The following is a 13,905-nucleotide window of genomic DNA, read 5'->3' on the forward strand; positions in this document are numbered from 1 at the left end:
ATGGGCCGCCCTTATCTCTTGGGCCCCTGTGCGGCACCACAGGTTACATCAATGATATATCCGCCCCTGGATGACATTTCGTTTTAGGGTGGGGTCAGAGGCTGCGGCACTCAAAAATATGTAAAGACCAGGCTCGACTATGAAGAGTAGGTGCCAGGAACACAACGTAATCCAATGAATAAAGAAAGGTTCCGGCACTCACAAATGGATACAAAGAGTCAATTTCAAAAAAATCCTTTTAATGATTCTCCAATAAATGATTGCCCAACGTTTCAACCCCACCGGGGTTTTCATCAGGTGCTTCAGATCAACTAAATGGTAGATTTCTGACCAATGTGGGTGGAGAGTCTTCAAGAATAATGTGGAATATCCAGGCAGTAAATGCTGCAATGGATCAAGGTATAAGGTGTGTCACATAAGGTAGGTATTAAAGGTGAAGATGACTGTGGCCATCTTCACCAGACGCAATTTGAAGCACACAGACTGGCAAGCACAATTTTCTTGCAATCCTTGGTGGCAACACCTTTAATACCTACCTTATGTGACACACCTTATACCTTCATTTTAGACCCCTTTAAGCTGACTGGCTGCATCGGCGTCATGCCCTCCTTCCTCCTTCCTCCTTTATGTACTGAATGCGGCTAGGAAGAAGCAGAGGTTAGATCACCACTGCATTTAAATGCCGGCGCAGTGCAGAACCTTAATAGAACAAATGGTGCATCAGGGGGAAGGTTTGCATTTACGTCCCTGGTATGAAAGAGAGGCCCACAGCTCACACCAGCCCATCTGGCACTTGCCAGAATTGCCAGTCCGGTCTATGGCCAAACTCTTCCATATATATACGTATGCTTGGCGGAGTGAGCATGTGTTCAATGGGGTGAAGGGAGCGCTGGGAGTGGATTATCTCCATCTCTGATCATCCTTTCTCCTGAAAATATGCCATCGGGTGGTGGTCAACGGTGATCTCCTTTTAAAAGCCAAGTAATCTGCTTCTTTTACTTCCTGGATTGATCTTTCACTCTCAATTCATGGGCAAAATCTGTATTCAATTAAGACACGTTTTCCCATTAATGAGATAGGAAATGGCTGTTGGTGCTTTTAAAATTCTATGAATGGAGGGAGGAGCTAGAGGCCGATACAGACATCCCGCTGGAATGACAGAAACAGTTTTCCACAGAAGATAGAGATACAGCAGAGCCAAGTTATGTATCATTGCAAACCACTCCAGATCTCATCTCACAGTCCTACCACCACACTGACTGCAATGAAATGAGATTTGGAAGGGTTTGTAATGATAGATATACAGCAGAGCTGATTTATGTATCATTACAAACACTTTCAAATCTCATTTCATGGCAGTCAGTGTGGTGGGAGGACTAGGAGATGAAATCTGTAATTGTTTGCAATGATAGAGATAGAGATACATCAGAGCTATTTTACTGTATTATTGCAAACAATTACAGATCTCATCTCTCAGTCCTCCCATCACACTGACTGCCATGAGATGAGATTTGGAAGTGTTTGTAATGATACATAAATCAGCTCAGATGTATCTCTACATAGGAGCTGCAGAGATGTCCCAAAAGGTATGTGTTGATGAGCATCTTAAGCGCAGCTCCCCCTCTAAAGAGTAGAAAAAACAATACACAGTACTGTGCAAAAATTTTAGGCAGATCCAGGGAAAAAAATAAAAACGCTTCTAATTAATAATGCTTTCAAAAACAGAATTAGTAATGTAATACCATCAGGGAGGCGTCTGGTTGGCACCAACTTTATTCTGCAGCAGGATAACAACCCCAAACATACATTGTCATTGATGGAAATCTCTCACCAAGTTTTTGCCACCCCATCTGAGAGCAGCACGATGTAGGGACAGAGACCCTGATTCCAGGGATGTGTCACTTACTGGGCTGCTTGTTGCAGTTTTAATAAAATCACAATTTTTCCTGCTGCAGATTTAGCAGTTCACGGGATGCTGAGCTCTGTATAACCCCACCCTCACCACTGATTGGCAGCTTTCTGTGTATAAGAAGAAAGCTGCCAATCAATGGTGGGGCGGAGTTATACAGAGCTCATGAATTTGGAGGACTACATGGCAGTAGCTTTACTAGTCCTTTAGTCATAATTTCCTGCTGATAAAACACTGATCTGTACAATCCTACACCAAGCAGTCCAATAAGTGAAACATCACTGGAATCCGGGTCTCTGGTCTGTACATCATGCTGCTCTCAGATTAGGTTGCAAAATGATTCAGTTTAAGGACTATATTTAGTTTAAAGAAGAACAAGGAGTCCTGGAAGTGATGATACGGCCCCCGCAGAGCCCTGATCTCACATCATGCAGTCTGTCTGGGGTTACATGAAAAGACAGATGGGCTTTGTTTAATTCTACATCCACAGAAGATCTGTGGTTAGTTCTCCGAGATGTTTGGAACAACCTCCCTGAGTTCCTTCAAAATCTGTGTGAAAGTAACAAGTACCTAGGAGATTTGATGTTTTTTTTTTAAAGGCACCAAATATTGATTTGATTTAGACTTTTTTTTCTTTGCATTTTGTAAATGGATTAAAAAAATATATATAAAATATATTATATTTATTTAACACTTCTATTTTAGAAAATAATGCTACATTTTTTTCCCAAAACCTGACTTGAACTTTAGCACAATGTTGTATATTAGGTTAAAAATATTAAGTAATAGATTTAAAAATAAAATGTAAAGTCGGGAGGAAGGTTTGACATAAGCAATGATAATAAAAGGTCAGGAGCAGAGACATTTCACTTCTGAGCAGTAGGGAAAGGAAGCGGTGAAGACCACTTAAAGATGGCAGAATTAAGACACTTATCACTTGCTGCCTATACTGTTATCCAGACCTCAAAATCACAACCTGCTCTCATCCAGACACTATTCGGCAGTCACTTGTAGGATTAAAGTGTACTTAGAAGTCTAGATTAAGTCACTCGGGCCCTTAATAAATCTTTTGCTGCCTTTGTGGACATGCCAGGCTGTCATCGGGGCCAATCTTGTGTGGGCGGCTCATCGGGATTATTTTATGATCCATCTGGAACGCTGCAGCTAAATAAGCAGTTCCCATTACAGGCCTGTGGCTTAATTACTAAAAGTGAGAGTGCAGGGATGTGACTGACGAGCGCAGGGCATGGATATAAGGTGGAAGTGTGTGCTGTGCCGAAGAATAAAGGCAGGGAGGCGAGAAATGTGCAATAATCATCATACACCCCAAAACAATACGGGATCAGATGGAGGAACACAGATAACACGTCGCCATTACAGCTCCTACAAAGATTTACAGCTATGATAAAAGCTACCGGAGTATATTTATCATGGGAAAGAGTCAAAAAAAGCAAGGTGACCACATTTGTGGCGGTGTCTTAATACAACAGTTTGACTGTGGCCTAATTGGAACTCATTATAGCCCCAGCCCCCTTAGGAAGCCTGTAAAGGCGACATTTGTTGGGGTGACCAAGACTGAATTTTAGCTGCTTGAGCGATTCTGATGTATAGAAACAATACTGATACTTGCCTATGAATTACAGTATAGCCATGGACTGCAGCCATGGTTGAGCGGCCTAGAATACTAGTGATTGATAGCTTTTGGACAGAAATCCTAGCTAGAGATTGGAACATACAGGTGCATCTCACTACATTAGAATATCATCAAAAAGTTAATTTATTTCAGTTCTTCAATACAAAAAGTGAAACTCATTATATAGAGTCATTACAAACAGAGTGATCTATTTCAAGTGTTTATTTCTGTTAATGTTGATGATTATGGCTTACAACCAATGAAAACACAAAAGTCATTATCTCAGTAAATTAAAATACTTTATAACAACAGCTTGAAAAATGTTTTTAAAATCTGAAATGTTGTCCTACTGAAATGTATGTTCAGTAAATGCCCTCAATACTTGGTCAGGGCTCCTTTTGCATCAATTACTGCATCAATGCGGCAATGTGGCATGGAGGCGATCAGCCTGTGGCCCTGCTGAGGTGTTATGGAAGCCCAGGTTGCTTTGATAGCAGCCTTCAGCTCGTCTGCATTGTTGGGTCTGGTGTCTCTCATCTTCCTCTTGATAATACCCCATAGATTCTCTATAATAGATTCTCTATGGGGTTAAGGTCAGGCGAGTTTGCTGCCAATCAAGCACAGTGATACTGTTGTTTGTAAACCAGGTATTGGTACTTTTGGCAGTGTGGACAGGTGCCAAGTCCTGCTGGAGAATGACATTTCCATCTCTAAAAAGCTTGTCGGCAGAGGGAAGCATGAAGAGCTCTAAAATTTCCTGATAGACGGCTGAGCTGACTTTGGTCTTGATAAAACACAGTGGACCTACATCAACAGATGACATGGCTCCCCAAACCATCACTGATTGTGGAAACTTCACACTAGACCTCAAGCAGCTTGGATTGTGGCCTCCCCACTCTTCCTCCAGACTCTGGGACCTTGTGGAGTGTCAGTGACTGCCTTCTAGACATCTGTCAAGTCAGCAGTCATCCCCATGATTGTGGAGCCTACTGAAACAGACTAAGGGACCTTTTTAAATGCGTAGGAAGCCTTTGCAGGTGTTTTTTGTTAATTATTCAAGTTTACTGAGATAATGACTTTTGTATTTTCATTGGCTGTATGCCATAATCATCAACATTAACAGAAATAAACACTTGAAATAGATCACTCTGTTTGTAATGACTCTATATAATATATGAGTTTATTAAAACTTTTAATAACCCCTTATTGACCACTTTTTTAATTTGAAAATTAATAAAAGTCATGTTTTAACATCCCTTAATATGGGACTTATTTACCAGTTTGGGTAACTTGTCGTTTACGAAATTTTCATCCACAAAGGGGTCTTTACAACTCCATCGTTGCACGGATTGGCCGGCAAGTCCCCTGACCTGAGCACGACAGCTACATAGAAATACATGAAGCCGTTACGCTCAGGTCGGGAGAGCCGCCGGACAGTCCGTGTACTGTCTTCTGATTTATATGGCCATCTAACTACGCCCTTTCGATCGCTAATGTTGGCTATAAAATTGGTCTTTGAGGTTTTCCCCTATTTTCATTTTCTTTTTTTAAATAAAAAATAAGACGAGGACCTGACACTTGCCAATAATTTGTAATGGTTTTACCCAATGTAAATGCCACTGTTGACCTGAATCCGGCAGGTTTGTTTCTGTGCCTCTCCATTCCCAAGATATGATCCCTTCTTCATTGTATGTAAATCAAGCAGTTAGCCAAGTGGGCGTTGGCCTCAATTCGGTTTTCTTAACCACGCCCACTTGTTTATCATGGTTAGAGTTACATACAAGGAAAAGAGAGGGCCATATCTCAGGAACAGGGAGAAAAACAACGCTAGATTCAGGGAGCAGCAGCATTTACACCAGGTAAAACATTACATATTTATGGCAAGAAAAACCCCTCTTTAACCCCTTTACCCCCGAGGGTGGTTTACACGTTAATGACCCGGCCAATTTTTACAATTCTGACCACTGTCACTTTATGAAGTAACTACTCTGAAACGCTTCAACGGATCCACCTGATTCTGAGAATGTTTTTTCGTGACATATTGTACTTCATGATAGTGGTAAAATTTCTTCAATATCACTTGCATTTATTTGTGAAAAAATTGGAAATTTGGCGAAAATGTTGAAAATTTCACAATTTTCAAAATTTGAATTTTTATTCCGTTAAATCAGAGAGATATGTCACACAAAAGAGTTAATAAATAACATTTCCCACATGTCTACTTTACATCAGCACAATTTTGGGTTAAAATAATAAGGGTTAAAAGTTGATCAGCGATTTCTCATTTTTCCAACAAAATTTACAAAAAACATTTTTTTAGGGACGACATCACATTTGAAGTGACTTTGAGGGGCCTTTATGACAGAAAATACCCAAAAGTGACACCATTCTAAAAACTGCACCCCTCAAGGTGCTCAAAACCACATTCTAGAAGTTTATTAACCCTTCAGGTGCTTCACAGGAATTTTTGGAATGGGGAAGAAAAAAATGAACATTTAACTTTTTTCACAAAAATGTTACTTTAGACTCCAATTTTTTTATTTTTGCAGGGATAACAGGAAAAAATGGACCCCAAAATTTGTTGTGCAATTTCCCCTGAGTACGCAGATACCCCATACGTGGGGGAAAAAAAACACTGTTTGGGCGCACGGCAGGGCTCAGAAGGGAAGGAGCGCCATTTGATTTTTTGAATGTAAAATTTGTCTGAATAATTAGCGGACGCCATGTTGCATTTGGAGAGCTCCTGATGTGCCTAAACAGTGGAAACCCCCCACAAGTGACACCATTTTGAAAACTAGACCCCTCAGGTAACTTATCTAGATGTGAGGTGAGCACCTTGAACCCCCAGGTGCTTCACAGAAGTTTATAACATGGAGCCGTGAAAATAAAATTTTCACATTTTTCCCACAAAAATGTTTTTTTCAGCCCCCAGTTTTGCATTTTCAGAAGGGTAACAGGAGAAACTGCACCATGCAATTTGTTGTGCAATCTCTCCTGAGTAAGCAGATACCCCATATGTGGGGGAAAACCACTGCTTGGGCATACGGCAGGGTTCGGAAGGGAAGGAGCGCCATTTGACTTTTTGAATGTAAAATTTGCTTTAATAATTAGCGGATGTGCCCCTGATGTGCCTAAACAGTGGAAAACCCCCACAAGTGACACCATTTTGGAAACTACACCCCTGAGGGAACTTATCTAGATGTGTAGTGAGCACCGTTAATCCCCTGGTGCTTCACAGAAGTTTAGAACAGGAAGCCGTGAAAATAAAAAAATCTAACTTTTTCCACAAAAATGATCTTTTTGCCCCAATTTTTTTAGTTTCACAAGGGTAAGAGGAGAAAATGGAACCTAAAAACTGTTGTGCAATTTCTCCTGAGTACGCCAATACCCCATATGTGGGGAAAATACACTGTGTGGGCGCACGTCAGGGTTCAGAAGGGAAGGAGCACTGTGACTTTTTGAACGCAAAATTGCCTGGAATCAAGAGCGGACGCCATGTCACATTTGGAGAGCCCCTGATGTGCCGAAATAGTGGAAACCCCCCACAAGTGACCTCATTTTGGAAACTAGACCCCTCAAGAATTTTATCAAGGGGTATAGTGTACATTTTGAACCCAAAGGAACAACAAAATTTGATGACATTAGGTCATTATATTGAATAAGCTGTCATTAGTCTTGAGCGCAAGTGCTCGCTACTTGAGTTTGCATCGGGTACTCGGGTATGCACTAAGTATCGCGGGTGCTCGAATGACATGCTCGAGTCCCTGCCCACATGTTTCACGGTTGTTAGACACCCAAAAAAAACATGCGGGGATCACTCGTGCATGGCAGGCGATCCCAGCAACGTTTTTTTTGGCCTCGAAGCATATGGGGCAGAGACTCGAGCATGTCACTCGAGCACCCGCGATACTCAGTGCATACTCGAGTACCCGATGCAAACTCAAGTAGCGAGCACTTGCGCTCAACACTGGTCGCCAAATTGTCATCATTTTTTTTTTCTTTACTTTTGAAAAAAAAAACAACCCTAACCCTTGCACAACCGTAACCCTAGAGTTTATTTTTTACACCGTTCCTCGTGCGGTATAAGTGATTAGACGACTTTATTCTTCGGGTCGGTGCGATTACAGAGATACCAGAATCATATGGGGTTTTTATGACTGACAGCTGTCACACACTAAAAGACGCTTTTTTTGCAAAGACTAGTGTTTGCATCACCATATTTTGAGAGCTATAATTTTTCCATATTTTGGCCGACAGTCATGTGACAGCTTGTTTTTTGTGGGACAAGTTGATGTTTTTATTGGTACCATTTTCGGGCACGTGACATTTTTTGATCGCTTTCTATTCTGATTTTTGGGAGGTAGAATAAACAAAAAACCAACAATTCAGGAATTGTTTTTTGCGTTTTTTTTTTTTTTATTCTACTCCGCATGTGGTAAAATTGGTAACGCAGCGTTATTCTTCGGGTCAGTACATTTACAGCGGTACCGCATTTATATAGTTTTTTTTATGTTTTGCCGCTTTTACACAATAAAAACGATTTTCTGGAAAAAACAATTTTTTTGTATCGCTTTATTCTGAGAGCTATAACTTTTTGATTTTTCGGCTGATGGAGCTGTATGGCAGCTTGTTTTTTGCGGGACAAGATGACATTTTCAGCGGTACCATTTTTATTTACATTCGTCTTTTTGATCGCGTGTTATTCCATTTTTTGTTTGGCGGTATGATGATAAAGCATTGTTTTTTGCTTTGTTTTTTATTTATTTATTTTACTGTGTTCACTAAACGGGTTAACTAGTGGGACAGTTTTATAGGTCAGGTCGTTCCAGACGCGGCGATACCAAATATGTGTACTTATATTGGTTTATTATTTTTTTCATAATAAATAAATATTATGGGTTCAATATATTTTTATTTTTGGGGGATTTTTTTTTTTTTTTTTTTCCACTTTTCTACTTTTTTTTTTTTTCCTTTTACACATTGTCCCACTATGGGACTTTCACTTTTTGCAGCCTGATCGGCTGCATGGCATAGAGAGCAGCAGCTCCCTATGCCATGCAGCCTGTCAGCGCTGCACACAGGGGAGACATTACTTTGGTCGCGCACTGCGCATGACCAAACTGACGTCCTGCGTCCTGGTGACCCGGATGTTGTCATGACCGGATGTTGTCATGATGCTCCCTGCACATAGCACCGGGTGTCAGCTGTGACAATCAGCTGACACCCGGCGGCGATCGCCCCGCACCGCTTGTGTGGGCGGGCACGATCACTGCACGCATAATAATATGTAGCTGGTCCATAAGTCCCACGGCACAGCTACGTACTATTGCTGACATGGTCGGAAAGGGGTTAAAAAAAGGACGACTTTTCACCAGTTAGAACATATTAAACTGGCCCCATCATGGAATGAATATTACTCATGAGATAATTTATCTAAGAAATAAAAACGGCGGTTACTCTAACAGCTTACTCCATACCATTTATACACTTGTCTCATTAGCTGCATGTTATTTAGCATGCTCCCCTAGTGGTGATTGCAGGAAGAATTTATTATTATTTTACCACTATCCTGGGAATTTGCAGTGTAAGGAAAATAGAAAATTCTATACTTCGGAACAAACAAGAAATTAAATGGAGTCACCTTTTCATACTCATTCTTGGCCTTACTCAGCATCTCCAGGATATCTATAGCTCCAGGATTGCAGCCATTTGTACCACCGATAGGGCTCTTCCGATTCTTCCCTCTCCCCGATTCCTGTTGCACCACTCTGGTAAAAATAAAAATGTAATTAAATTAAAAATTAAATAAAATTAAATTAAAACAAATAAATAAATCAAATGATTAATAAAACATTTTTCCAAATGGCAAATGCCATAGGAAAATATATCAACCGAGCTATATCTGGTAAAATTCTAGCGAATGCGCTTAAAATTCCACAAAAAAAGGCCTTTTCATCACTGTGAACAAATAATAGTTTAAGATGACTTTTTTTAATTTTTTATTTAAACCCTGATTTCAGTGATGTGTCACTTACTCGGATGCTTGCTGCACTTTTGATAAAATCACTGTTTTAGATCTAGCAGCTCTCGGAATGCTGAGCTCTGTAAAACTCCACCCACACTTCTGATTGGCAGATCTGTACACTGTGCATAGGCAGAAAGCTGTCGCTGTGTAGCCTCAGCCTAATATGGTATTGAAACCAAAAACAGGGCAAGTAAACCATGCCAGCATAATAAACCAACAACCTTAATCTCCAAATTAGGCCAAAATAGGGGCAAGTATGACACACGTCTCATCTTCTGGAAATGCTAACAGAATTATTACAAAATTATTACTATGACCAGACGACCTCAGGTTGAAAAAAAAAATGTACATTTATTTTTAATGCACATCTTGGACATAGTCCAGTAGAAAGTGATGTCCAAATATTCACCAACTCTGTCTAAATATAGACGTCACTAACCCTATCTGACCCTCCCAACGCAGCTTCTGCTTCACTGGCTAATCCCTCCCAGGCCAAAATGTAGCAATGACAATACACTACTAAACTCATAGTCATATCCCTCCTCTGTAATCCTCTTTAATAAAAGCCCCATTAATCAACAAAACAAGCTTTGTATGTGTGGAGTGGCAGCCGAGAACGTCTGAGGTCCTGCACAGGACAGCTCCCGGTAGCGCCAAAGGATGCCATCCAAACGATTCCTCAACGTGTCACTCAATCAAGTCACCATTTCTGCAAGTCCAAAAACTGTCTACCAAGGTTGTGAATCCTTCTTAAGATGGACTGCACAATAGTTTCCAATTCAGATTTTGCAGGAGTGAAGTGAATTAAAGGAAACCCTAAATGATAACTAGGTCCTTCAGGAGGAGCTTCTAGGAATATCAAACGATCTACTCCTGATTGGACAGGAAATCTCATCTCAAGCCCAGTCCTATAAGTCGCCAATCAAGTAATATAAAAGGTGGGAACCCAGCACAAAGATAGCCTGACTTTACCCTGTAGCGTCTCCACCTCTATGCTTTGGCATGGGTACGATTAAACTTTAATTTTTAGATGATATTTATTGAAAATGACATATGGTCTGGGGCTACTAAGGACACATTTTGAGGCTATGAGAAATGAAGTGAGTGCACTGAAGGTGCCATAAGATGAAACCCAAAAACAAAGGAAGTGTAAGCGGTGGTAAGAGCACGGAAAACAAAGTGAGGGCACTGAATGTGCCATAAGGTGGAACCCAAAAACAAAGGAATTGTAAGCAGTGGTAAGGTAACCTCTGGCTCGTACTGCAGAGGTTTCCGCTAATAAGGGCACAATCGTTGGACTGCTGCGGCTTTCAACTCTCGAATAGACGCTGGGCTGCAGTATTGGCTATGGCTGCTAGATAGCGCACAGAACTGTGGTGTTCGGCCTCCAGTGTACTTTCGGCAGAGGTGTGGGATCTGCTAACAGCTGCTCGGTGTCAGGACCCCATTGATCAGATACTGATGACCTATCTCCAGGGCTGTGGAGTTGGTAAGCCAAACCTCCGACTCCCTCAAACATGGCTCATGCTTAAGTGATAAATTTACTGTAGCACAGATTCATCTCAGCTAAAAGTCTAGACCCTTAGATCAGGAATAGGACAGACATTTATAGGACATTTCATAACTTTCCCAAATTCTTATGAAAAAATATTCCCCACAAACTGCATTGAACTACTGTACCCAATTTATTATAAATATTAGGAGTCGGTCCATTTTATACCGACTCCACAGCCCTGCTATCCTAAGGACATCACTGGGCTTCGCAGGATCTGTCCCATTTCAGAGTGAAAAAAGTGAACCAGATGGAATATTTTGTGTTCTGTCGAGATTTCCTGCATTTTGACAGTAAGAACAGAGTTGCACAGAAGAGTCAAATTTTCGGTGAACATTCAAGATAAGAGTTTCTTTCCTTTTCTCCACTTACCATTTGATACTTAATTAGCAATTTTAATGTTATACTGGCGCAATGGCTACGGATATGTAATGTAGCACACAGACAGGTGAAGTTGATCAGTGACACATGGACAAATACATCACTAATGCACCACAATGACATGAAACGTAAAAAAATAGCGAGATGCAGCACTGCCTATATATCTGACTGTAATGGATGGCTGGGTATATACATCTCCCCCAGAACCTCCTGCGATCAGCCAGACTTGCAAAAAACTCAATCTCAAGGAACCATTAATGTGTTATCTTAAGGATAGTCCATCAACACAAGATCCGTGGTTGGACGGCCCTTGATCTCCCCATCAAGCGAGACCTTTTTCAAGGTTCCCCATAAAGTTACTTTATTTCCCTGTGTTCTCTTGGATTACTTTTGCACCATTTCAATCTTTCATAACTTGGAGATACTAAAATGTATAACTCAAGTGACATCCATGGTCCGGCATCCTTGTCACCCATCGGGAACTTCCATGGCTGGCACTCGTCTGACAGCATTTTGGAGCAACTCTTGTGATTATTAAGCCCCAGCAACGTCTCGTGAAGATGTAGGGGCCTGGTAATCACAAGAGGCGCCCAGGACGCCGGCTTTCAAGTGATAGCCGAGGACGTTCACATCACGCTGGTCCGGTCCAGCGGCCACGGCTAACGTAAATGTCCTACCATGGTCCTACAAAATTTTTTGTTAAACTCTACAGTATATATTCAGCAACCAATTAAGAGTGCATCAAAACACTTTCAGAAACTGAAAATACATATCTTTTACAATGATAAGTACAGAAACCATTCACAAATATCCCCTTCAGTGTAATCCTGAATAAATTATACATTCAGGACAATCCGTTTTGCTGGCAAGCTCCACATTCTGGGCAGCTGGCAGATTCATGGTTTCCAAATCTATTAAATGTTAGGACCAAGCGTTCTGCAGACATAAAATATAAAAAAATAATAAACTAAAATACCGAAAATGTATAAATAAAACTTAAAAAAGGGGTCGTCCGGAACTTTTACCTAATAGTCTAATCTTAGGATAGGTCATCAATATCAGATCGTGGGGGATGGAAATGCGGCATTCCCGCCGATCAGCTCTTCCCAGGATCAGGATCCACCGTCACGTGGCCATGGCCGGGTGTAAAAGACTTCGGTACAATCACCAGCTTTAGTTGGCTTGCCAGAACACCACAGTGGCTCAGTGGTTAGCACTGCAACCTTGCAGCGCTGGGGTCCTGGGTTCAAATCCCACCAAGGACAACATCAGCAATGAGTCTGTATATTATCCCCATGTTTGTGTGGGTTTCCTCCGGGTTCTCTGGTTTCCTCCCACACTCCAAAGACATACTGATAGGAAATCTAGATTGTGAGCCCCAATGGGGACAGTGATGATACAGTCTGTAAGGCGCTGCGGAATGATAGCGCGGTTTAAGTATAATAAATAAGAGTAGTCAGAAGGTAATCACAATGACATGGAAGTGTATAACTTGAAGAATAAAGACCGCAGTTAGAAGGACAAGGACACCCTTAGTGATAGCAGCCGTGAGAAGGGAACTGCCTGGGTAATCGGCACTCCTCAGAATGACTCTTTCATTGAAGCAGATCTCTGCACACCCGTGGTTGTTCCAATGGCTTCATGATTTCATGTGGTTACTACCCAGAACACCAAGTACAGCAACCTTTTGGCCTGCCATTCATTTTTTTTTCTAAAATGTAAAGCCTATGGGAACCTTTGACCAATAAAAGAATGAATTTTACATATGTTAAGGCTTACCTTAAGTTAATAAAATTGCACCAAGTTTCAGTCTACAATCTTAATTTATTCAATGATTTACAGACTGACTAATAAGCAGTTTGCAGCCTAATCCAAGATTCAGATTATCATCTTCTGGGAGTGCCTCTCCCAGTAATGAAGGCTGGATATGAGATCTGTGTATATCCAGGATGCTACTTTCTCCATTAGCTTCTATATCAGCATAGCTTCTATCCTGCACTTATTTCCTCTATATACACAGCCTGTTTTCTATGCCCTCTCTGAAACTATATCTGCTTTCTCCACTGTATGGAAACCTGTGTACATCCTTCTTCCCTTCTCTGCTGCTATGTCTAACAAAGAGAAAAGGGGAGAAAGCAAAAAGCTGTGAAGAGCAGGAACTCTAACATTTGTATCAGTTTTGCAGATCACTCAGGTAGATTAAAGGACTTAAAGACTTATTGAAGCATCAAAATGGTAGAAAACTAAAAAATAATGCAAAAAAAATAAAAAAATATGTGCAAAGGTGTACATAGCCTTAAATAACATGAACATTTGTGAATTTGAGTCCGTAGGTTTACATGAAGTGTCAAAAGAATATTAAGAGGGTTGTCAAGGTGTAGAAAACACGACCGATTTCCTACAAA

General features: G+C 40.9%; 1 protein-coding gene across 3 annotated transcripts in view; it reads right to left on the minus strand.

The window, feature by feature from the left end:
- The window catches only part of DCP1A (decapping mRNA 1A), a 61,446-nt gene that overhangs the window by 22,020 nt on the left and 25,521 nt on the right, over positions 1-13,905 (minus strand). For all 3 annotated transcript variants that reach the window (XM_073644562.1, XM_073644563.1, XM_073644561.1), the window contains exon 5: positions 9,184-9,310. In XM_073644562.1, coding sequence (XP_073500663.1) covers positions 9,184-9,310 — 127 coding nt within the window. The remainder of the gene's footprint in view (positions 1-9,183; positions 9,311-13,905) is intronic.

Source organism: Phyllobates terribilis, unplaced genomic scaffold, assembly GCF_046119375.1.
Source record: "Phyllobates terribilis strain yellow unplaced genomic scaffold, ASM4611937v1 Scaffold_8__6_contigs__length_399053987, whole genome shotgun sequence".
Taxonomy (NCBI): Eukaryota; Metazoa; Chordata; class Amphibia; order Anura; family Dendrobatidae; genus Phyllobates; species Phyllobates terribilis.